The 26,306-nt window shown below is 37.2% G+C and overlaps 1 protein-coding gene and 1 long non-coding RNA gene across 3 annotated transcripts; both read right to left on the reverse strand.

Annotated features, from left to right (window-relative positions):
• Positions 1 to 6,232: 6,232 nt before the first annotated feature.
• Positions 6,233 to 7,184, reverse strand: LOC141440307 (uncharacterized). Its single transcript, XR_012452684.1, has 2 exons — positions 6,948 to 7,184; positions 6,233 to 6,871 (listed from the first exon to the last, which is right to left on the reverse strand). It is a non-coding gene; the product is annotated as an uncharacterized lncRNA (long non-coding RNA).
• An 8,351-nt stretch (positions 7,185 to 15,535) lies between these two features.
• Positions 15,536 to 19,876, reverse strand: LOC141440259 (juvenile hormone epoxide hydrolase-like). 2 transcript variants are annotated; one of them, XM_074104724.1, is made up of 7 exons: positions 19,662 to 19,876; positions 18,803 to 18,979; positions 18,337 to 18,585; positions 17,700 to 17,846; positions 16,981 to 17,326; positions 16,432 to 16,660; positions 15,536 to 15,752 (listed from the first exon to the last, which is right to left on the reverse strand). In XM_074104724.1, the coding sequence occupies exons 1-7, from the start codon at positions 19,770 to 19,772 to the stop codon at positions 15,554 to 15,556; spliced, it is 1,458 nt and encodes a 485-aa protein (XP_073960825.1). In that variant the 5' UTR covers positions 19,773 to 19,876; the 3' UTR covers positions 15,536 to 15,553. The 2 variants fall into 2 exon arrangements, with proteins under 2 accessions (XP_073960825.1, XP_073960826.1); XM_074104725.1 differs by having other exon boundaries at positions 16,981 to 17,322; positions 17,696 to 17,846.
• Between the last annotated feature and the right edge of the window lie 6,430 nt (positions 19,877 to 26,306).

Consider the following 26,306-nt stretch of genomic DNA (forward strand, 5'->3'; position numbering starts at 1 on the left):
GGATGTGATACTTTGAGAATAGTTTATGCCCATACATACATTAATACCTAATCCCTTATAACCTATTTGGCAAAAATATCTCCTCCGAAAAACACTAGAAGGAATATTGGTATAAGTAATACCAATATTTAATACCTCTGAATAATTCACAGCTCTATAAGCAAGGACAGTGATCGTAAACATTTTATGATAATGCTTCATTACAGAAATCCCAGGATGGGGAAGATTCGTTAAGAATGTAATATCAGAAACGGGAATATACATCCGACTCATTACAGCCGTCATTACAATGCGGATTTAGCTGGTGGTATTAATACTTGCTCGGTGGCACGGGTACTTTTACTTTGTCTTTTTTATAACTGACTTATTTTATAAATTGACTACTGATTAATCCAACCAACAAGTATTTGCAATTATTTGTTTTTTTTTTTTTGTTTTCCTGTGTATAATTCTCTCTGTGTTCTGTCATGTCTGTGTTCGTGAATAAATGTCTTCTTTCTTTCTTTCAAACTTCGATGACATTTAGTCTTCTCAATATAATTATTAATGAACTATTTTTCGTATTCTTTTACATTGAAAATTTTGTTTCTAGAAATGAAATTTTTGTCAAAAATTCATCTTTCTGATTTAATTAGGTATTAAAGGCACCAAAAATATCTACAATACCTACAGGCATTCAAATATTTAAACATGTTTTTTATCGACACCAAATCGCATATCAAAAATAGACACTAAAAAAATCAAGTTTTAAGTTATAAAAATGGTTTTTTATTTGTAACAATGAATAAACAGTTTCATGGATACAAAATTTTCACCTGCAAAAGTATAAGATATTCTTAAAATACTTTAACCGTAAAAATACTCGTATATACATCATCTCCCTACTGTCGCCTAGCAGCTTCGCAAAAACATCTGTTTTGCAATTCAAAGCGACTGAATCCGAAGCTGTACACCTCATTTGACTGGCAAATACTTGTCGAGCGACTTTGATACCAGTTCTTTTGTAATAAGTATTTTTGGATACTGTTATTGTCTTACGCTGGTGATGATTGTATTGCATATAAGGTTAGTTAGATATTGTTCCTTGTACATAACTAACTAGAGGCCGTATTGCCTAACGTTTCTGGTGCTCGTGATCGCAATAAAATGACAGTTTTTGTTTGCAAAATCTCTCATATGATTGCGATAATCACTAGCATCGGTAGAGGAAAAAATATTCCTGGTAAAAAACTAGTGTGGTAAGAATAATATTACTTAGGCCCTAGTGAGACATATTTGATAAAATTACTAAATTAAACAGAGAAGAGAATGAGGGGGCAGTGCGGGGAGCGCCACCGCCGTGAACACGACCATGAAGAAGATGTTCCGAAAAGATTGATACTAGTCGGACCTTACCTGACTTATAATCGTGAGTGTTTTGCAGGTGGTTGGACCTTGTGCAAGGTCCGCCCGGATTGCTACCACCATCTTGCTCCCTAATCCTGCCTTGAAGCAGCAGTGTTTGCATTGTTGCGTTTTGGCGTGGAAAGATTAAGACAGCCGGTGAAATTACTAGCACTTGAGGTATCCCGTCTTAGGCCTCTAGGTTGGCAACGCGTCTGCAATCCCCTGGTGTTGCAGGTGTCTATGGGCGGTGGTGATCTTTTACCATCACGAGACCCACTTGCTCGTTTTCCATCCAGTCGAATAATAAAAAAAGTAAATCTATTTAATTTAGTAGTGTATGAGTAGTAGGAATGTTTTTTTCCATTCATCTTTATCATCAGCCACTGCTGAACAAAAGCCTCCCCCTTAGAGCGCCACAATGAATGACAACTCGCCAATCCACTGGTTGCCCGCAATTTTTACGATGTCGTCAGTCCACCTAGTGGGAGGCCTGCCCACGCTTCGCCTTCCGGTTCGCGGTCGCCACTCGGGAACTTTTCTCCCCCTACGGTTATCTGTTCTTCGAGCGATGTGGCCCGCCCGTTGCCACTTTTGTTTCTATTACAAAAACAATATGGCCGACCATGTACAGGGAAAAAAATAGTGCTATGTAACCCAGTTTTGTACAAGTAATGTTTGTTCCTCTCACAATACCTACATGAACAATAGTTAAGAGAAATAAGGACACAAAGACATTCATCCCTTTAGAACGCCATGTGGCCACCCTTCAATGTAGCACCTAATTGCTTGTTCTATCGCCATTTCAGACTTTACTGTTGTAGGTACTATAAGGGCCAAAGTGTGTTTTTTTTTTAATTTTGAGTTTTGTGCATTATAGGTATCTATAAACTATAATATATTTAGATAGAGGATTAAAAAAACACTTTTATTTAATTATTTTTCGAGTTTTCATTGACGTAAAATGGCCGAACTAGATGCAATTTTAACGTAAAAAGGCTGAACGTACGTTTGATACTTTTACGTGGTAAATCCCGGGGCTTTTTTTAACCTATACGCTTAGTGTATTTTCCCGTTCACAAAATACGTCTCGATCGCGTTCGCGTTAAAATCTCAATTTGTACGGAAACACGGACAGTGCCTCTAGCGGGAAGTTTGCACAACAACTTTGTGAGTGTAGGTTTGCTACGTAAACTATTTCGTCCGCGTATCGTAACGAAAACGGGTGACGACGCCGTGCCGTGGACATGTGGCGGCTACGTATCGACGATCGAACGCTCGATTTACGTCTTCGAATAGTTAACGAATGTTTTGTGAAAACGCCACACTAGAGGCACTGTAGGCATAACTGCCATTTAGGTCCTTGTACGTCAAGCGGAACACCGCTACACCGATGCTACATCGTAATGTGATTGTATAACTTTTTTAAAATTTCTCCATGTTTCTTGGGTAACGTATTTTTTATTTACCAAAGATTTTAAAGTTGAACGCGTGAAGAGATCTTTTTACTGTCTTTTTGAACACAAGTGTTTATTTCCCGGAAATTCACGTATATATGGGCGTATGTACAATAACTTTTAATGAAAAATATTTTATTAAAATTTATTCGTTGTGGTTGAAGGACAAAATACTATTAGCTAGTGTGCCAAATTTTAGAAGTCTCGGATACACCATCTCTGAGTTACGACAGTTTTTGACTTTGAAAGCCCGTCCTGTAAAGTAAGGATTTTACACTTAAGCCCTTGTACGTAGGCCCCATCGTTTTCTTTAACTGTATGAGAGAGGACATTCAATAAATAATAATAATAATAAATATCATGGGACACTTGACACCAATTGACCTAGTCCCAAACTAAGCAAAGCTTATACTATGGATACTAGGCAACGGATAAACATAGTTATATAAATACATACTTAAAAATACATATTAAACATCCAAGACCCGAGAACAAACATTCGTGCTATTCACACAAATATCTGCCTCGGCCGGGAATCGAACCCGGGACCTCAAGGTTCTCCAACCACTTGGCCATCCGGTCATCAGGTCAAATGAAGTTACTTTCGCCAAGTCAATAATGACCATTTTCTTATTGTTTAAAAGAACAATTTATCATACGCAGCACGCAGCGAAGTATTCTTGGTACAATGTTATTAATTTATGTCATTTTTTTGAAGTTCATAACTAAAGTGTTCTTAATTCACACCCATTTAGCAAAATGACTTTAAAAAGCAAATTTTTTGATGTATCTCTCATGTCTCTTGTCACTGACACTCATCAAGTTTGTGAATTTTGATGGCTGAAAAATTAAGTATGCCTACCTATTGCGTATGTTTTTTTTTCATTTTTGCCTAAAATGAATCACCAGGTGATTTCTATCTATAGATTGAGCATTCTGTCAAAATTAGCGGCAATCAAGAAAAATACAGTATGTATATTGAAACTAATGTAGCGATAAAATCAAACAAATAGGTACTCCAAGTTAATAGCCTCGGCCAAATCGAAAGCAAGCGGTAAACAAGCTGGGGGGCTACTACGAAATCTGAAAATCGAAGGCATTATCGTACCGTCCCGCTCACTCTCGTATTTAATAATATTAGCGTCAGCGGGAAGGCAAGAGACGAAGTTCGAATTTTGCACTTCGTAGAATAAGGAGGGCTGACTGCCGTCGCGCTCGCCGAGACGCTTGTCATTAGGGCTCCCGAAAACTTTGTTTCTTTTTTTTACTTCTGTACTAATATTATAAATGTTTATGCGTTTGTTCAGATACAAACGGTACATAGTTCTAAAATCTAAACATAGTTAAAATAGGCTAGATTTTAAAAATATAAAATATGATTGTCCTGTCTAGTGGTGGTGTAGGGGTATGGCACGCGGCACGGAATGCTGAGGACCAGGGTTTGATTCCTAGTGCTGGTGTCTTTTTCTGGGTTTTGTCTGTGCATCGATGTCTCAGTTTGAATTTTTGTTGGATTTCACGGGATGACCGTTTAAGTAACAAATTTGGAGTTGCAAAAAAAAAATACAAAAAGATTTCAAAAACAAATCTTAAAATATGAGCAAAGTATATTGTTTCAGTTCATTAAAAATATTTACTGCTTTAATATTTTTATCCTTTGTATAGTCCCACGGGCCCACAATAAACGTATTGTTCACAGATAAAGCTTGTGAGTATGTTTGTGTGTGTCCTTTACGCTAAAACGGTATGACGGATTTGGATGAAATTTTTATGTTGAGAGTTGGTTGTCAGGAATAACACATCTGGAGAGGAGGTCTGTGTCCAACAGTGGACGTCGTGCTGCTGAAATGATGATGATGATGAAGACCTTATTTGTAGTGGGGCGTTTTCAGAAAAAGTTGTTGTATTTTTTTTACATTTGGATGAAATTTCGTTTTCCTACTCAGAATCAGGAGCACTTTCCATTGTAATAGGAGAAAAACCGGCCAAGAGCGTGTCGGACACGCCCAAAATAGTGTTCCGTAGCCATTACGAAAATATTAAGTATTTTAAAAGACCTATCCAACAATACCCCACACTATAGGGTTGAATTAGAAAAGAAAAACCACCCCCACTTTACGTCTATGGGAGGTACCCTAAAAAATTTTTTTTTTTAATTTTGATTGTACCATTTTGTCGGCATAGTTTACATTCGTGCAAAATTACAGCATTTTGGCTTTGATAGTCCCTGAGCAAAGCCGCGGACGGACAGACAGACAGACAGACATGGTGAAACTATAAGGGTTCCGTTTTTGCCATTTTGGCTCCGGAACCCTAAAAAGTGTCCCAAGTTTTTTTATTTCCATTACGTTACCATTTTTATACTCGTTTCTATGGCGGTAGTGTATTGATTGGATAACACAAAATTATATGAAAAACCTGGGACACTTTTTTTCTCCTATTACAATCAAAAGTGCTCCTGATTCTGAGTAGGAAAACGAAATTTCATCCAAATCTGAGAAAAAAGTCATTTCAACCAGTTTTTCTGAAAATACGTGTGCGAAATCTCTAACGTCCGTAATCGCAGCAACGGACTCAGCGACGATCGAATTACGGCCGCCGACCACACTTTTATTTCTTCTTTATTAGAGACAAACTGATTATTCAGCGACGCGGCGGATTAACGTAATTTCTTCGCAATTTGGAGTTGATAAATGCGATAAAGTTTGTCCTAATCAGTTTTGAGAGTTATGATGAACTGGGTTTTACTTCGACTGTAGTTGAGGTTATTTACAGGCCGGTCTCATCAGAGATTGTTTGGATAGTGCTTCAAGTTTTGTAGGTAAGTATTAATTATTTGAAGATACTGACACAAATTTAAGTTTTCGTTTTCCTGTTGAGGTACTTGTTAAGTAAGTATTGGGCATTTTTTTTTAAATTTTGATTCCTTTTATCTTTTCATTGTTAGTGTTCTTGTTTCTGATGTCATGTCAATATTTCAAAATTTACTGAAAGAGATTCCGTAAAAATGAGTTCGTTCATAGGGTTCTGTAGCCAAAATGGCAAAAACGGAACCTTTATAGTTTCGCCATGTCTGTCTGTCTGTCTGTCCGACCGCGCCTTTGCTCAGGGACTGTCAATGCTAGAAAGCTGTAATTTTGCAAGAATATATATTATGTAAACTATGCCGAGAAAATGGTATAATAAAAAAATCTAAATAAATTTTTTTTTAGAGTACCTCTCATAGACGTAAAGTTGAGGTGAAAGTGGGCTCTTGGCGTTTTGAACATTCTGTTTCTCTGGTCATTAGTTAATTTCATGTAGTAGGTATTTTTTAAACAATAATTAATTAATAGTAAGTATACTAGTGAAAGCTGGCTCAACTGGCATGGAAAAATAAAATAAAAATACTCTTCTGCAGTGAAAGTCTTTAATCAGCGAAGGTGGAATTTTAACACTGGTTCTTACATATGGTGTTTGGATAAATGTAAGGTCAGACTCCCAAGACAGAAGAGAAACAGGGTCGCGTTAACGGTTCGCGTTGTTTGGACAATTTGTTGCTTCTTACTTATTATGAAAACTACAGTGTTTATGGTTGCTGAGAGATCGAAATGACTTACAGGAGGGCTCTTCTCAAACCTGACAGGTCACACTCACTCCGTGCTTCTACCGTCCAGCTGTCCTGTGCTTTGTCTCCTATCTCTCGGCTTCCACTAGATATTGATGAGCTGTCCCCAAGTACTAGTTAAAACATGCTATGTGACATCAACCATCCATGGTGACGAGGACTGGAGTAAAAGCTTCAGTATAGCGACATAGCATGAAGAAGACAGCGATAGAGATGAAAATCAATTCAGTACAGTACTTTCAGTACATACAGTTCAATAAAACGAAAACTGAATATGAAAAAATATTTTCCCTCGAAGGATTGATCTCTTTTCCTTCTCCCACCCCTAGATCCAGTACTGTATTATTTCAAAATCTCAGTGCAGTGTTGACGGCTGAAGGAAATTACAGTTCCAGGCGACATAAAATTTTAAGGTTCCATAAACCTGAAAGAGTTAACTATTGTTACTATCAGAAATCCAGAAAAAAACACTGAACTAACTTCAGGAATGACAAACTTACTATATTTGAAGTTGTTCCATTACAGACTTTCAGCCATTTGGCCTTACAATTGTGGGATGCCTCGGGATTCCAAGGCGGAGGCCTATTTGCCACGCAGCTCCTCTACGCAAACGCACATCCGCCGACATCATCGATGACGATGAAGGATCAAGCTGTCAAACTCAAATCCGAAACAAATGTCACTGTCAATGTCACTCGCTGTTTAAGCTACAGTAAAAAATACACGACATTGATGCTTTCAACGTAGAGACTTTTAATTCCGACAGATGCCGCAAACGTTCCGTTACAATACTCCCCCCCTTACGGAAAGTTTCGAAAGAAATGAGAAACTGCGCTGTCCCCAGCGTCTGTAAAAGAAATGATGATAGAGCCTCAATCTAAGACTCTGAAATTGAAAAACAACAGCCTAACTAAAGGAAAGTCAAAGCTATGCTTTACTAAAGTTAGCCTAGTGTAGAAACCTAAACTGGAACGGAACTTCCTGAAAGTAAAAGAAATTAAGAGCAATAACAATTAGAAAAGCTCCTAACCTATCTAACTAAAATGTCATCCGACCATAAGTAAACCGTACTAATCTAAGATAACTTGCAATTCAGGACATGTCTTCTTCTTTCCTTGCTGAATTTCCTGCAGTCCGGAGAACCTATGCACAAAATCCCCACAATTTCATACATCCTCTTTCATTCATAAACTTCCAGTGTAAGACATCAGCTTTAGTTCTACTGAATGCCGCCTATTGTCATACTATCCCTGAGTCACTCCTGTAATCCCAGTGCGACTCGATATTTCCCCAAGATACCTTGAGTAACATTTTTAACATGAAATGCTACTCTATATTTATGGTCTTACACTATTTGTGTAAGTACCTTTTGCGTGCAAAAGACCTAAAAACATCTTAGAACCTACTAAGAAACTTATAATAATCTAACCTATTCTACTGTATAACCTTGGCATCGTTGGTGAAACACAAGTGGTACCACCAACACGTGAAACACGTCCTACGGCTGACAAAAGAGAACAACAAAAAACTAAGCGTTCCTCCACGATGAGTCAAGCCAGAAATTAGGAGGAGTAAATCTTGATATCTTTAATATGCCATGAACCAAGATCCTTGCCATCATAACCGACCAGTTCGTAAACCAACGGTGACAGTACCTTTTTTACAATACACTTCATGTATTTGGGTGCTAGTTTGGATGCTTTGTGTTTATCTGCATCGCTCTGAATATAAGTTTTACGCCAAACTTCTTGACCTTCCGATAATTTTACATCGCGCCTCCTTAAGTTGTAATACTTAGTATTCGTCGCGTGGGCTTTCTCTAAGTTTGATCGTACTTTTGTAAATATTTGTTCCAAAGCACCAAATTCACCCGCATACTCTTCCCTAGGCATTGCCACCACATACTCTGAGTCACCTGAGTCTTTATAAAAATCGCCATTAATTATTGGTTCTCTGCCGTGGACCAAGAAAAACGGAGAAAATCCTGTCGTTTCATTTACCGCACTATTTAGGGCAAATTGAATTTTAAAAATATTCTGATCCCAGGACCTATGGTCATCCTTTACATATGATGCAATCATTGTGGTCACGGTCTTATTGTATCTCTCCACCATGTTCATTTGCGGGGCGTACCTTGGGCCATAATGAATACGCGGAACCCTATATGTCTTCATCAAATTACGGAACTCTGATCCAGTGAATTGAACCCCATTATCGGTAACCACTGTTTCAGGAATGCCGTGTGCTAAAAACACATAGTTTTCCATACTTTTAGCCACATTTGCACTTGTAGCCCGCCTCAAAGGAAATAACATCGTATATTTGGAGAAACAACAAGAAACTACTAAAAGATGTACAAAACCTGATCGCGACTTCGGAAGCGGTCCTACTAAATCCACGGAAATCACTTGAAATGGTCTATAACATTGTTTAGGTTTACCCATTTGACCTGGAGTGAGCGTCGTTTTATGTTTGTAGGCTGAGCATGTTGGGCACTTTTTAATAAAATTTAGCACATCGCGGTACATCCCGGGCCAGAAGAATCGTAAACTTAGTCTTCGGTGTGTTTTAAAAACTCCCATGTGACCTGATGTTGGTGGTTCATGATTCTCAGCAATGACCTTAGTGCGATTCGACTCAGCAACAACTTGTTTCCACTCAAACTCGTCAGTCAAAGAATATTTCCCCTTACTATATCGGTAAAGTACACCGTTTTCTATTCGATAGTTTGGGTAGTTCTTTGGGTATGAAATACAACCTTGGTAAACTTTGTTATACCACACATCTGTCGCGGTTGCTGACGGTAAGGTATTAATAACCTCTACTTTCACCAATCGAGACAGAGCGTCAGGTATGACATTGTCTTTACCTTTCCTGTGCTCTATATTGAAATTAAATTGCGACAGGCGACATCCCCATCGGGCAAGACGTCCCGTTGGGTTTTCTAAATTCATAAACCATTTCAAAGACGCGTGGTCAGTGACGACAGTAAACGGCCTAGTACCTAGGTATGGTTCAAATTTTTCAACAGCATACACAACCGCTAGTGCCTCTCTCTCTGTCGCACTATAATTACGCTCATTTTTATTTAAAGACCTGCTTATATAGGCTATAGGATGGTCGTCTCCCTCCACGTTTTGCGTCAAGACGCCACCAATGCCATAACTAGAAGCGTCACAATGTACTGTGAACGGTTTATCAAAATCTGGACATATTAAAATGGGTGCCGATACTAAATGATTTTTTAAATCCATGAATGCGTTTTCCGCGTCTGTGGACCAAACAAACTTTGTTTTCGTACTAGTAAGTGCGTTCAAAGGTGCAGCTATTGTGGAGAAGTTTTTTATAAAACGTCGGTACCAGGAACACGTACCTAAAAACATTTTTACCTCCTTTGCATTCTTTGGTGTTGGAAAATCTATAACCGCACGCACCTTACTTGGATCAGTCCGTAAACCGCACTCGTCTACTATGTATCCCAAATATTTGAGTGACTTGCGAAAGAAATTACTCTTTTCAAAATTTATCGTTAGATTTGCTTCCTTAATACGCTGATATACTCTATTTAGTAATAATAAGTGTGTATCATAATCTTCTGACACTATTATTACGTCATCGACGTAGCAAAATACCAGTCCCTTGGTCACTTCACTACAAAAGGGTGTACCAAAAAGCATGTCCATAAGCCTTTGCTGACGCGCAGGCGCTCCAGTAAGACCGAATGGCATGACATTAAATTTAAACAGACCCTTTCCCGGTGCAATGAAGCTAGTTTTTTCTTGTGACTGAGCATCTAACTTTATTTGCCAAAAACTTGATTTAAAATCGACTGAGCTAATAAACTTTGCGTTTCGAAGACTATCTAGTATTTGGGGTATGTAAGGTATTGCATAAGCATCCCCTTTAGTAACTGCATTTAATTTGCGACAATCCAAACAAAATCGCCATGTACCATCCGACTTGGGAACCATAAGGACCGGATTAGACCACGGACTTTCACTGTGGGTTATTACATCCAAGCTAAGCATTTTATCCACTTCCTTATGTAATTCCCTAAGCTTTTCCGGTGACATGGGGTATGGTCTACACTTAATCGGTGGTGAATCGCCGGTATCAATTTTGTGTTCAATTAAATGAGTTCTACCCAGACCCTTAGTCTCGAAAGAAATTTCGTGAAACTTTTTAATTACAATTTCTGCCAATTCTTTCTGTTCTGATGTCAAATTGTCATAATATGTTAAATTATTTAATTGTTGATCAATTTGAGCCGCATTTCTAATAAATTCTGTGGGTTTCTTAATATAAGCAATTTTATCAAAAATTTCTGGTAATAACGAGAATTCTTTCCAAAAGTCGACTCCTAGGATAACATTCGATACTATAGTAGGTATAACGTGAAATTTTATCAATCTAGTAACCCTTTAAAAGATAGTGGCAGTGTTATAAATCCTATTGTATTGCATACTGAACCATCTGCCACAGTGACAGTAGTAGCGGATTCTACCATTTGGTAGCCTAAATTGACAAAACGCTCGTGTGCACCATTCCCTATAATCGAGATTGCAGCGCCGGAATCCAACAATGCACAAATAGTCAAATCCAGAATATTAACATGTAAATAAGGCCGAATGTCGTTGTCGTCAGGTTTAAAAAGGACCGTGGTGACGGCATTGTTTTTAAAATATTGTGATACCATTTTTAACCATTTTGTACTATCAGTAGTTACGGCTTTTTCTACTGAAGTGCCGCCACGACCTTCACCAATTAGTTTTTTGGCTGTAAATTAAGTCTACACTTCGGGCACGATCGTGTCGTATACCCGAGTTGACCGCACTTAAAACACATAATACGCTTGTCGGTACACGCCTTAGTATGATGTGTATCTACCTTGCACCTATAACAATACATCTTGCCGGTATTTGACGGCTTTTGATTGTGAAACTGTGATGGTGGTCTGTACTGTGGCCGTTGGTCAACGAACTGTCGTTGGTGTTGTGGCGGTATATTTCGACTACGAGCACCATGACTAAAGGTGTTGAACGACCTCTGTTGTTGTACAGATGTAGATGCGACGGCAGTAAAGTCCTGTTTTGCAGTTTTACCTTTATAAACAAAATCAGGATTTAATGAAGACTGTTTTGGCGGTTCCGCAAATAATTTTCCTTTTTGACGTGCAGCCTCAATTATCCTACAACAACGACGTAAATCTTCGACGGAGTTAATTTGCTGCAATGCGAGCTGCTCCGAAAACGATGGCCTAATATTATGAAACAAGATTTCCAATTGCTCCTTATCACTTTTTGGACTCGCAAGACGTGCAAACATACCACTCATAACCGCAAAGTAAATATGAGTCGGCTCGTCTTGTCCTTGTGTTCGCGAATGGATTTCCTGCAGTAGTCTATAGTCAAAATCCGTTGGTGCAAACTCCTCGAGTAACAAAGTGCTCAACCCCTTCCAAGACTGAAACCTGTGTTTATTTCCTCTATACCATAAAAGACCTTGATCGATAAACAAACAACAAGCTGAGTTAAACAACTGCTCATCAGAAATACCAAACGCTTGAGCACGCTCGTTTACCGCTTCTAAAAACGAATGAACACTTGACAAACCGTTGAACTTATTGTTGACATATTTTAGAAGATTAAAACCTGTAGACTCTTTTGTAACCTCACATAAATCAGCACAGACACCAGAACCGGTACTTCCAGGATCGCTTTGCTTTGTTAAGAACCTATTAATAATAACCGAACATTGTTCCAACTTTGACTTTAGATTAGCACTCATTTCCTTTTCTACCTGTAACTCAAGTACAGTTAACCTGTACAGTCGAAAATAAAGGTGACAGTACAAAGCTTTGGCACGGACTAACAAACGACTTTCTTTAGTTTTCTCCAAAGAACTCAGCTTAGACTGTAACTCCTTCATTTTCTCTGTAATTACAGGCAACTCCTCACTAGCTCGCAAATCTTCACCTATTATTTCTTCAGGCAAAAATTCTGTGCATAATTTCTTAAGTTGTTTTCTCATAATGTAAACTGTATCTCCCGGTGTCTCTGCTCTAACACTGATCTCATATGTCAACTCATCTCGCAGCAACGAATGATAATTTATTTTCTTTAAATCCATGTTTTAGATAAGAAACAACAAAGTCCAAGTGTTATTCTATATAAGTTTGTTTTGTTTACCTATGTATGAATGTTAAACACAACACTATTTCTCCTCTATCCCAGGGGTTGACCTAACAAACTGAGTAACAAAATGCTGTTTACCACTAAAAGTTTACACCAAAACTCGATAAATGTTAATTTATTATACTTATATATATTTTATCAAGTATTTTAGTTAAAAGTAACTGCAATACAGTAAATACTAAAAAATTTTGGTATGGTACTAGAACTCCAGTATCACTATTTAGTAAGTAATTCTTTTAGTAACAGTTCTTACTAATGTATAACCTAGGTAGCTAGGTTGTACTTTAGAGTAGCTCTTAACCTAACATGCAGTTTATTTGTTTATGTAGATAATATTTGTGAAGTAATTTAGCAGAAAAACTGCTAAGCAAAACACTAACAACTTAGTTTAGTATTCGCTAACAACTAAGTTAATTTGTAACCCGGAGGTCTGTACCAAAATTTTATCACTAATTATTAAGTTTCTAAGTTAAAACTAACCTCTCGGCTAGTATACCTAGTTTTATTTATAACTAACACAGTACCAAGAATAGGTACTAAAAAAAATATTTCATTTGGTTTTTTCCTTAGAAATATTATAATAATATTTAAAAGAATCTACTAGCAGTAATGCTAGAAGTATTCTAAAAAAAGTAATTTTTGATAATAATTGCTAGCTTTTGCTAGACAAAAGAACAATAAAACAATAATTGCTAGCTTTTGCCAGACAAAAGAACAATAAAATAATTGCTAGCTTTATTCAAAGTAGCAATAACAAAATAAATCCCCCAGAACAACTTCAAAGTTTATGGAACCCCGCTTAACCTAATTTGTATTAAAATTGTCACCTAGAACACTACAAGCACATCAAATTCACTGTTTGTGATGAAAATAGATCATAAAATGTTTAGATTATCAGGTCACTATGACTTAAAGTTGACCTTTATGACAAGTTTGTTTGTTATGTTGTTTATTCACACATTACCAGTTGGCACTTATTCTTATGTACTTAAATATGTACTCACATATGTTTGTTTGACTATGTTCAACAATTATAACAAGATTTTATTTTATTACTGATTAATTTACCATAATTACTAAAAGAAAGGTGTTTCTGTAATTAAACTAATGTTTGATCTTTCAATTTTGAAATGTAAATATCTACTAATTTAAGCACTTTTCTTTATTGCATGTAAGCCAACTAAGCAAGCACAAGATTTGCAGAAAACAAGTTTATATGACATGCAAGTTGTTTAATAATTGTTTTGTTTTCAAATGTTGTTGTAAATAGTATTGTTTTAATAAGATAATTTCACTGAATTTAACACTTGTTTTATTGTTGTTTGACAGAATGTTACACTGAAAGCAATAGCTATTTATGAATCTTGCAACCAACAATTTCCTTATGTATCAGTATATCATATCTCAATATATATTAAAATACCTGTTGAACACGGTCTTGTGAGAAAAAACACAATATTTATTTTTATACACTGTGGTCAAGTAAGGGTAACAAAATGAAAGTCTCTAGCAGCTACAACACAACAATACAATCACTACTATGAAATTGGATTATTTAAGAATAGAAATGCCAGCGTGCCATACGCTTCTTTTATTGACAATCCAGTCTTAAATATTATCCATAAGAAAGCAACAATTATCCAAACCTAGTGGGCGCCATTGAAAGCTGGCTCAACTGGCATGGAAAAATAAAATAAAAATACTCTTCTGCAGTGAAAGTCTTTAATCAGCGAAGGTGGAATTTTAACACTGGTTCTTACATATGGTGTTTGGATAAATGTAAGGTCAGACTCCCAAGACAGAAGAGAAACAGGGTCGCGTTAACGGTTCGCGTTGTTTGGACAATTTGTTGCTTCTTACTTATTATGAAAACTACAGTGTTTATGGTTGCTGAGAGATCGAAATGACTTACAGGAGGGCTCTTCTCAAACCTGACAGGTCACACTCACTCCGTGCTTCTACCGTCCGGCTGTCCTGTGCTTTGTCTCCTATCTCTTGGCTTCCACTAGATATTGATGAGCTGTCCCCAAGTACTAGTTAAAACATGCTATGTGACATCAACCATCCATGGTGACGAGGACTGGAGTAAAAGCTTCAGTATAGCGACATAGCATGAAGAAGACAGCGATAGAGATGAAAATCAATTCAGTACAGTACTTTCAGTACATACAGTTCAATAAAACGAAAACTGAATATGAAAAAAATATTTTCCCTCGAAGGATTGATCTCTTTTCCTTCTCCCACCCCTAGATCCAGTACTGTATTATTTCAAAATCTCAGTGCAGTGTTGACGGCTGAAGGAAATTACAGTTCCAGGCGACATAAAATTTTAAGGTTCCACAAACTACATTTGAAGTTGTTCTATTGCAAACTTTCAGCCATTTGGCCTTATAATTATGGGATGCCTCGGGATTCCAAGGCGGAGGCCTATTTGCCACGCAGCTCCTCTACGCAAACGCACATCCGCCGACATCATCGATGACGATGAAGAATCAAGCTGTCAAACTCAAATTCGAAACAAATGTCACTGTCAATGTCACTCGCTGTTTAAGCTACAGTAAAAAATACACGACATTGATGCTTTCAACGAAGAGACTTTTAATTCCGACAGATGCTGCAAACGTTCCGTTACACAGATAGTATAGTATTGTAAATATTAGAAAGTAGTCTACTTGACAGGTGCAAATTCTGTTTAAAAACTATAAAATAGTTTGCTCTCGATTTTTCGGGTGTCTAACGAGAATGTTTTAATCTGTAAAAATAATGTTTTCTACTGTAAATTTTTCCATTTCTTATAATTATATATTTAATTACTGTTAGTTAGTTCCGTTGTAATTGGTAATTCGAGTAAGAACTGCTAAGGGACTAAAAATAACTTCAATTGTAAAACAAAATGCCAGTGCTTATAAAATTTATTTGATAAAAGTCTTCACAGCTAAAAATACATCATCAGCTAAATCTTTAGGCCTCTCCAACGCTGCGAAGTGCCCGCCAAAATCGTGTGACGTCATGCCTTTCAGGTTGGGGTACTTCCATCTCAAGAAAATCTCAGGGCTGTAGAATATCTCGTTCTTGAAGTTCAAGAACCATGTTTGCACTGGTGTTGGGATTCTGGAAAATGAAAGATAATGAAACCCTTCTTCATGATTCACATATTTTCTACTCGCTTTTCTCCGCGACTACATCTGCAAAAAACTTGTCTATCGCTATCAAAGTAAGAGTCAAAGTCAAAGTAAAAATATCTTTATGTAATTCAGGCTATAACAAGCACTATTCGGATCGGTAAGCACAGCGTAGAACGTCCACCAACGAGATGGACGGATGATCTGATTAAAGCCGCAGGTTAACAGTGAGCCTGCTGAAGCCACTTGCAGCCGAAGCAACTGGAGGTCTGCGGGGGGCTTATGTCCAATACCATAGTAAACGTCCTACGGCTGATGTGATGATGATGATGATGATTATTATTGTTTTACCGATGAACTACAGAAATCCTGTTCAGTAAAATGTGCCTATCACCTAACTGGAGAGGGTTCTGCTTTGGATTTCATGTTATTAAGTGAGCATGAGTCTTGGTCTGCATATGAGTTCGCCTCTTTTGTACAATATTTCCTTTATAATCCTTTATGGATATGATTAAAAAAACTGTGACCTATATACGTCTCACAGTAAGGCAGGCGCTTCCTCGTAGATTGATAAGGCTTGGGGCTTTGGCTGAGCGTGGATTAGGCTACTATTGAGTTATTTCTCAAGTGTGTGCACAGAGAATATTATTTCTAAATACCAAACTCACTGTTCCAATGTATGCTCCACTCCAGACAACAGTTCCTTATAAATCCTCATAGAGCTAGTGATACTTCCAGTGACCCAGTATACCATGACGTTGTCAATCAAATCGGTCATATTGTAGTGGTTGGTGATACCACCGTCAGGGAGGTACTTGTTGTTGACGTTGGTATAGAGCATGAATTTGTCGAGGATGTAGGCAGCCAGGCCTACGGGAGACTCGTTGAGAACAATACCTGGGAAAATGACAGTCTATATTGAATACAATGTTTTAGACTATCACGGTCATTACTAATTAAATCAGGGTACGTGGAATAAAACCAAGTTGAATATAGGAAAGAAAGACGTTTGATTAGTGCTAGGACTTCAATTGGTGTATTAGCCGAAAAATATCTGCGAGGGAAAAGATGTCGCATAGTATCAGGATTTGTCACGTAACCTACATCACGAAAACAATGCCTTTGTTAAATATTGCTGACGTGGAGATTGGCGACATCACTTAATTTGAAATGACTCACATGTGATCACAAGTACCAATAATGCTTAACGCACTTACCTATAGTATCAGGCTTCGTAGCCTGCAAATGGCTGTATCCTGTCTCTTCAATTAGGAATTCAATTTTCTCTTTTAGAGGATACAACTTTTCTGGATACTTCGGTTCGACCAACGTTGGCCATATGGCGCCAAGCAAAGTGCCATAAAAGGCAGGCTTGGATAATGTCATTGGCATGTTGGAGTGGAAGCCAAGCACTTCGTTGGGGAAGAGTGTGGCCATGATTGAGCCAATGAGATGGCCGAAATCTCCGCCTTGGATGTAGTATTGGGTGAATCCGAGGCGATGCATGAGGTTCCGCATTATGATGGCTATTTGGAAAGGACCGAGACCAGGTCTCACAGCTGCCTTTATTAAAAAAGAGAATTAAAAGTATAAAAGGTTAATAAATTTTAAATTATACAAAAATGTATTAACGATAAAAACACTGAAGCCTAGCCTACAGGTATAATCTACGGCTATTTGTGGGTATGAGAATTGGTAATGAAACGGAAACTACACTATTTTTATTGAATGGGTAACTTATAACATACCTAGATGAGCAGTAAATCTCAATTAATGATGATGCCAGCTTGGTTAGAGAGCCAAAATGGTCTAATAATTAAAGGTTAAAGGAAAAAAAAGGCCTAGGGGAAGATAAAAAAAGAAGTAGAAATTCTAATTACAATTCTAACATAAATGATGATAATAAAATAAGTAAGTATACTAATTGTTAACTTACTTGTGAGTATCCAAACCCGGGTAAACTGGGAACGATAGCTTCAAATACGAAATCATACCGAGGTCGTTGAGTGGTCAGTAGAGGAATGACGTCATAGAACTCACGGAAAGAGCTCGGCCAACCATGCAGCAGTATGATTGGAACGACCTTTAACAAGATATACATACGAGGTATCACAAAATTTATCTTAAACTTACATGTTATCGTCAACAAACTTTACTAATTTAGCTTTCTTCTCTGCTAAAACCGTGCACGACAGTTATATTACAATTCGTGCAATACATAACTACAGGCGTAGGTATACATCTATCACACAAGCCAGACTGCTTGTAACACCTCATGACATGAAACACCGACGTGTTTTAAACTATTTACTAGTTCCTTATGAAAGTTGAGTGAATAGTTTGAAACACCAACGTCTCATATGGTATCTGTATGACATGATATACAATGTGTTAAACAGCATTCTTTATCAGTTAAAGGATGACGCAAATTATAAAATATCTTTTTAGTTTTATTTATATTTTCTTAACTTTCATATAAAAAAAAGAAAAGGAAAATTGAAAAAACAAGAATGAAATAGAATGTATTCATTCCTCTTTTTATAGACAGTTTAAAACATCATAAAATAAATTACCTTCACATTCTTTACTTCAGGCTTCACTCGTACAAAATGTATGTCCAATCCTTGCACATTGGTTTTATAATGCGGGAATTGGTTTAGGTATTTCTGCCGCTCTCTGTACGAGTATTTGAACTGCCAATGAGCAAAGAACTGCGCTAGCGCTTGTGAATGAACGCCGTAGGTCCACGCTGTGTCTTCGAAGGACTTGGGCTTCGTCAAGCGGCGATGATACTCGAACTTCTTTACTAATTGTTCTTGCATCTGGTGGGAGAAATGGAGTTACTGTTTTTATCAAGAGAAGCCGGAAGGCGTCTGATGTTGAACAAAAGGGAGACTTAGAATTAGAATGCCTTGAACTTGCCACTTGTAAACACCGATTGCCCGCAACGGTCACGATGTTGTTATTCCACCCGATGAGAGGACTGTCAACGCTTCGTAGATTCGTTTTCCAGTTCGTGATTGTAGTTTATGTACTTACAGCATCAGTAAACAGAATCCGGAAAGGCCTGACAGAGGTGTCTTGAGTCTCTTTGGTCTCGTTTGGTCCCCACCACTTGTCCAAATCTACTTCTGGCATCTCTGGTATATGAAACACGGAAGTGTACACGTGGTATGCTGCTACTGCTACAACAACAGCTGTTACTGTTAGAATAATCTGTAAATAAAGTTATTTGAAATACTTACAAGCTTTTTGGCTGACTGTATTTTTGTTGACGTCTAACCAATATTATGTATACCTAATTTCAAGTCAATCTGAACATTGAAAATGGATCAAAATTAACTTGCTAGATTTCAAATAGATAAACAAAAAAGAATACGAGCCGAAGGTAAATAATTAAATAAATATCTACTACAAGCAACGGGCAAAAATATTTCTCTTACAAAGTCTTTTTCTACGTCAACGTAATTTTTTAGTTAATTGATTTTTAGTTAGATAATTTTCATGAAAAATTTATAATTAAGATAACCCACCGGAGCTTATTAAAAGCCTAATTTTGAAAAAAAAAAACAGTAAAATGTTAAGTTAAGTACTGTCTTTGACTGTAGTATTTCTTCACTTCTCGAAAGTGGGGCGGGTCGCTAGTAGGTAGAAATAAACACAAAAATAAAAATACAAATATCTGCAACGGTCTGACCGGGAATCGAAACTCCTAGACTTTTAGTCACGTTATCTATATAATATATACTTATCTGGCTATTTGATGGTCAAGTTGTTTATTTCATTACAATGTTTGTTGACGATGGTAGCGTAGCCACTTTATTTTCCATTTTAACTGAAAAGCCACTAAATCTTAATTTAATATAACTCAGTTTAATACAAAATAGGACCGACTTACACCACAACATTTGAAACTACTCCCTGCTCCTTGTTTCTTTGAATTCTTAGATTCCTTCTGCACAGTCTTCTTTTCTTCCAACTTTTCTTTCTTCCCTCCTTTCTTACCCATTTCTTTCCTTACCAACTTCCGTAACACAAGTACTTAAACCAATTATTGAATCAACACTAAAATCAAAATCACTATATACAAGCGCTATCTTTGCCCTTATCACTTCAACAGTACCAATGATTTTATACCAAGTACGATGACTTTTATCTAATCGTTTTTAAAACCCACGGAGTTCAATTTTAATCTGGTCACTATGATTACGCTTATGCAACTAAATTGCAAACAAACACTAATGTTGATGTACCTATTTACGAGCAGCAGCTGTGGTATATTTGTATAAAAAATATGCTAAAGTAATTTTCCCCTTTTATATTTTTAATTTACTTTTGATTCTTTGTAATAATTTAGGTGAATCCATTTTTTTTCCTTTACTAGAGGCTGCAGGCCCAGTGCGTATGGGTTTCCTCTTGGTATTTGCCTTCACCGTAAGGTCGTGGTAAATCTCAAAAGTAATTTTGCACATGAATTTTGAAAGCATCAGAGATGCAAGCTCGGGTTAGAACCCACGGTACTTTGCTTGCACCACAGCTTTTTTATTGAATAATGAACAAATATTGGAAATAAAAAAATGACTATGATTATTCCAGAGATTCAGCTCTCTTCATTTAAATCTGTCCAGTCCAAATAAGACACAAAAATATGTACAAAAAATATTACAATAATTTACAACTACGTGTAGGTCCGAGTACTTAAGGATTTTCGAATGTCGTCTTCGTCGCTTCCCTTAAACGAAGAAGCACCACACCCTCCGGCCAGAAGTCGAAGCGCAGGAACATCTGCATGCTGGTGCTTGGCAGACACTTAAAGTATCATCATCATTATATCAACCGTAGGATGTCCACTGTTGGACCAAGGATTCCCCCATGAACCTCCAGTTGCTGCGCTTGGAAGTAACCTGCATCCACCATGAACCCGCAGCTTTAACCAGGTCATCCGTCCATCTCTTTGGTGGACGTCCTACGCTGCGCTTGCCGATCCACGGTCTCCATTCGAGAACTTCTCGGCCCCAACAGCCATCAATTCTGCGTGCTATACGGCCATTTCAACGAGCTATTAATTCACTTGACATACTTATGTATCTGTCTGTAAAAGAATACATTCAATAGAACACGTCCAAACAACTTTACGAAGCGTAAAAAGTAAAAAGGCATGCCGATCCAATAAGGGCTAATGCGTATGAATTCGCCGCTAGAGGCGCTAGTGTAGCGAGAGGTCTCCGAAATGTCAAATCTCATAGTTTTTGGGCGAGCTTCGCGGGTTCATTTACAATTAGAATAATTTTGTGAATATTTTGCATTACCTGAAATTAATTATGGCAATTATGCGTTATGGGGCAGTGAATGTCTGTGTTTTAAGACAGTTTTGTCTTTCGGAAACTATTGTCCTCCCTTTTTTTCCGAACAAAACGGGTCTACGCAACACTGTGGTTGCTCAATATTTTTATGGTACGGTTTTAAAGTGTATTATAATGATCTTAATCTAATTTTTGTTTTCACGCCCGTAATAACAGACTTTGAAAGCCATACTTAAAAAACCTCACGCAACAGTGGCGCCATCTAGAAAGACAAAAAACGATAGCCCTCATTGCAACCACCAGCATTACTTCCATCTCATCTGCTTGCATTCATGCATGTTTATACCTCACTTCAGTTCTTAATGCTCGTCCTACCTCCCTCGACATTTTAATATCTTTAGCCAGAGAGAATGCCACTGACGCTGATAGGAGTCGCGTCTGTATACAAAGTGGTAACATCTGGCGCGAGAAGGCGAGGCTTTCATCACGGAGACACATCGTTTCTAGGCCATCTACGGCGCTCAAAAGAAACGCCTTGGCTTTGCGATAGGGATTTGAAAGTGTGTGTCGTTGTTAGTTTCAGCTTGTGAAGATAAGTTATTTTCTGTGGTTTAGTCTGCGTGGGATTCTGATTTAGAATTAGAAAGTATTTTTTTTTATTCAATGTTTAAAGCTTTCCGAAAGCGGCCATTATTTGAATATGATTAAAATTTCATCAACAGTTTTACGGTTAAAAGGTCAGAAACCAAACAGGGAGACAGAGTTAGTTTCATTTACAATACTTATTTATATTTAGTATGTTATGTACTATAATATAAACACAAGCTGTCGTTCTCATATCACATTGGATTATTAATAGAAGTGTGTGCCTGGGTTCGAACCCACGACCCTCTGCTTGAGAGGAAATAGGTCAAACCACTAGGCCACCATGGCTTTTTAAGGGTAAGCTAAATAAAAGTCTTATAATTAATGGTCAATTCAATAGTGAACTCCTTAGACGAGACTCCGCAATTCCGCTACTTGGCATGACATAGACCCATAGAGATTTTACCTTCAATCATTTTTTGTCCTTGTTAAATAGTCCAAAAAACTCGCCACAAACGAGTGTGCCTTATCTCTCGTATCGTATGACGTATGGTTTGTGAATTTACCTCGGAAAAGTTTGCTGGAAAAATGGCAAATGCTGCACGTTCTATCCGTTTTTATGTCGAGTTCGCTTTATATGAACCTTCTCTTATTTTACTTACCATGTTCGTGTACATACTGTATTTTGTTTCTAACCACAAACTTTAAGGGTAGTGAGTCAAGGCCTTAATAAAGCCCTCCCATTCTGAGCAGAGGCTTTTGCCTAGCATTGGGACGTATTATGAGCTGGGATGATGATGATGTAACATCAACAAAAATAATCAGCAAAAAATTAAAAAAAATATCTAAACTGGGTCGCGCATTGTGTTGAGTAAAATATTTTTTTGATAAAAAAAGGTAATTTTTAATCTAAGTAAGTTTTTTTTGCTGACTGTACTTTTTGTTTATTGTACATGCATTGTCGTCCAAATACCAATTATGGCCCATTTCATGAAGATACAAGTTATAATTTACAAGCGGTAGTCGCTTTTTAATGCATGTTAAACAAAGGCTACCGCTTGTAAATTGTAAGTTGTAGCTTCGTGAAATAGGGCACAGTGCCCTTAGTGTAAGTTTTCGGTTACAAAGTACGTCTCGATCGCGCCCACGCCTCTAGCGGAACGTTTGCGATGTTCGTGTTTCCTTACAAATTGAGATTTTACCGCGAACGCGATCGAGACGTATTTTGTAATCGAAAACTTACACTAAGGGCACTGGTCGATATCATTAACCGTTGAGGAATTCCGTCGCCGGACTTACAGTATGGCAAATTTTAATTAAATCCGAGCACTGGAAGTAGGGGCAAAATGAACTTGCAAGATATGACCCAACAACAACAAAGCGAGTTAAATAAAAGCTCGCAAAAACCGCCAATCCCATCATTATTTTTTTATTCGATTGGATGGCAAACGAGCAAGTGGGTCTCCTGATGGTAAGAGATCACCACCGCCCATAGACACCTGCAACACCAGGGGGATTGCAGATGCGTTGCCAACCTAGAGGCCTAAGATGGGATACCTCAAGTGCCAGTAATTTCACCGGCTGGCTTACTGTCCACGCCGAAACACAACAGTGCAAGCACTGCTGCTTCACGGCAGGATTAACGAGCAAGATGGTGGTAGCAATCCGGGCGGACCTTGCACAAGGTCCTACCACCTGCATTTCCAAACATCTATCGAACCACTAAAAATTTTCATTCATGATTTTATCGTTCCAATTTCGTCAAGGCATGAGATAGCGATCTAAACAAGACTCATCTACATAATGCCCGAAGGAGACGGAGTACTAACGGTAATGGCGTCGGTGCTGAGACATTTTTTAAGGTTTCTATGAGCTACTACTTTTTAGGGTTCCGCTACATGGGTAAAAACGGAACTCTATTAATAAGACTACTCTCCGTCTGTCTGCCTGCCAGCAGGCTGTATCTCATGAATCGTGATAGCTAGATAGTTAGAATTTTCACAAGATGATCTATTTCTGTTGCCGCTGTAAAAAAAAACTAAAAACAGAATAAAATGAATATTTAAGGGAGGCTCCGATACAACGAACGCGTTTTTTTTGCTAATGTCTAATGTTTTATAGATAATGGTACGGAACCCTTCGTATGCGAGTCCGACTCACACTTGACTGGTTTTTTAATGCTTACTATGTATATTTCACGTTCAATAGAGAATCATTGTATGCTGTGTTTTATTTAATATCCTTAAATTTAGACTACCATAATACTCGTAATATTATTATATTTAATATTCGGGTTTAAATAGAAGCATTAATAAAGGTAAACATTACTTCATCCTTGTGTTGTGACACATTAACCACCCACTTGTAACTAACCCCCCCCAAATAAACTTTTCTGCCCGTTCCTAAGTACCTACTCTACCAGCTCACACTCAAAAGCTAAAGCTAAAAGCTCGACCTAAAGTTCTTAAGCTAAGTTTTAATTTAATCATAAGCTCCTAAGCTCAAAGCTATGAGCTATGACCTACCTATATGCCTACCTATATAACTAGAGCTTATGAGTCCTACTGAGATGTCTGAACCTACTATAAGATAGCGTGATGATGTGAATTGGCCATGTGATCGTCTAGTGGTTGTCTAGTGCCTAAATAAAATGATTGACCCTTCGTTGTGTCCGTCCTAGGTAACCCATACGGTACTTTTAGTGAAGAAGTAAAGATTGGTTGGTCAGAATTTAAGCTACAACTAATTATCTACCTACCTATAACGCAGCTAAGAACACATTACTAGAAAATAACTAATTTGACTAGGAATATAGAATGCTGTAGTATGTTATGGAATGCTGTTAGGGGAACAGGGGCAAGTTGTATCCATGATTACTTGAGAGGAACAAGTATAGCTCTAAGGTATGACATTCTGAAATAAAGCGCATTAATAAATGCTTATGGTAGAACATAGTAAAATATCTAAGATTTAAGGAGATTAACCTAGTGATTATATAGGTCTGTGAAGTTTATTAAAATCATGACTTTTAAAACACTTAGCTATAATAACAAACCAAGATTTCTAAAATGCTAAGAAGGGAAGAACACAGGATTAGTAAAAAACACAGTGTAAAATAAAAACAGTAAAATAAGCCAAATGAAAACACAGTTTAATAAAACACAAACAAAATGAGAATAAAATAATGTTTCCTTTTGCTATAGTATAATGAGGAAATACAGAATACTACCCACACTATAAGGATATTGTGTGAGCGATAGGTAGAACAGGAATATGGTATTATAAGTTTTCCATTTTACTTCAGCAATTGGAAATAAGCACACAGAATTAAATGGATTAGTTAAGTAAATAAAGAGCATTCTAGGGCTCAAATGCAGGATAATAAAGTTGTATATAGGTAATATACTTATGTGTCCACCAGGTGATAAAATTCATAAAGTCGGTGTATACAAGTCAATTAGAAATAGCATTTGGGTTTTCCTTCCTATAATATAATGGTATGGCAAAAGTACTCTTGCTATAAATAGTTTATTTAATTGATAAATTAACCATAAGAATTTATATGATTTCTATTTAATAATAAAAGCTCACAACAACATTCCAGTGATTAGTTAGTCAATAGTATACAGCAAATTCTCATCCGCCTACCAGTTCTAATTTTTAGCTTTGTTAGTTCCACAATGGTGGAATTCTGGACTCAAGTGCAAGCTAAAATGTTGTACCTAGGTAAAGTATATAATCACAAGCGATAACGCTTGAAAGTTGTTTGTAGATGAAATATATTTTTCTTTGCTATAATATATTAATGTACTAGGTGTTAGGTTACTCTTACTATAGCTTGTATTTGAATTGATTGAATACTCATGAAGAATTATAGGATTTATTTGGAAATAATCTACATCGCCAATTTCAACGATTAATTATAAGCTTGAGGTTAATGTAGAAAGGGTTAATATATATATATATATATATATATATATTATATGTATAACCCCCCTTTACCTCCAACCGTTTATAGACCGGGTGATAGATTTCAATTTGGGTATTCTTATCCTATCAAGTAAAGGCAGATTATTTGCTATGCAGGTAAGTAGTATTCATTCACTACCTATGGATTTATCTTAGAGAAATAGAATACCAACCAACTTAATATCTATTGGATGGAGGTAATGGTCTCCCCGTCTGTACAGTCAAACACAATATAAGTTACCCACTTTAAGAATACTGCAATTATTTATATTATTGTTTTGTAAGAATCTGTCGATAGCAGATAGTTTATACATTTACGATTTATTCAGTCTGGCTCTCAGTACATGAATAGCGTTCCCCTGTCAAGAATAGAACTTTGCTACATGCCTAGCTTTGACCAAATATAACACATAAATGTCGAGAATTTTCTTTGGATGGAATTATTAGTAGGTATCCCATAATTGTGTCAACCTCAGACATAGAAACTTTAATAGATTTTTTTCATTATTTCTCTATTAAGTCCCTAAGCACACATATATTATATATATAGCACACAACAGTAAATGAGTAAAGTTAACAAGGGCGTACTTACATGACTCGTTGCACAAGATAAAGAAATACATATCTGACCTCACAGTTCCTGGTTCCTGGGTAATGGTGACCGCGGAGATTCTAGCGGGGGTTTT

This window comes from Choristoneura fumiferana, chromosome 22 (assembly GCF_025370935.1).
Source record: "Choristoneura fumiferana chromosome 22, NRCan_CFum_1, whole genome shotgun sequence".
Lineage (NCBI taxonomy): Eukaryota > Metazoa > Arthropoda > Insecta > Lepidoptera > Tortricidae > Choristoneura > Choristoneura fumiferana.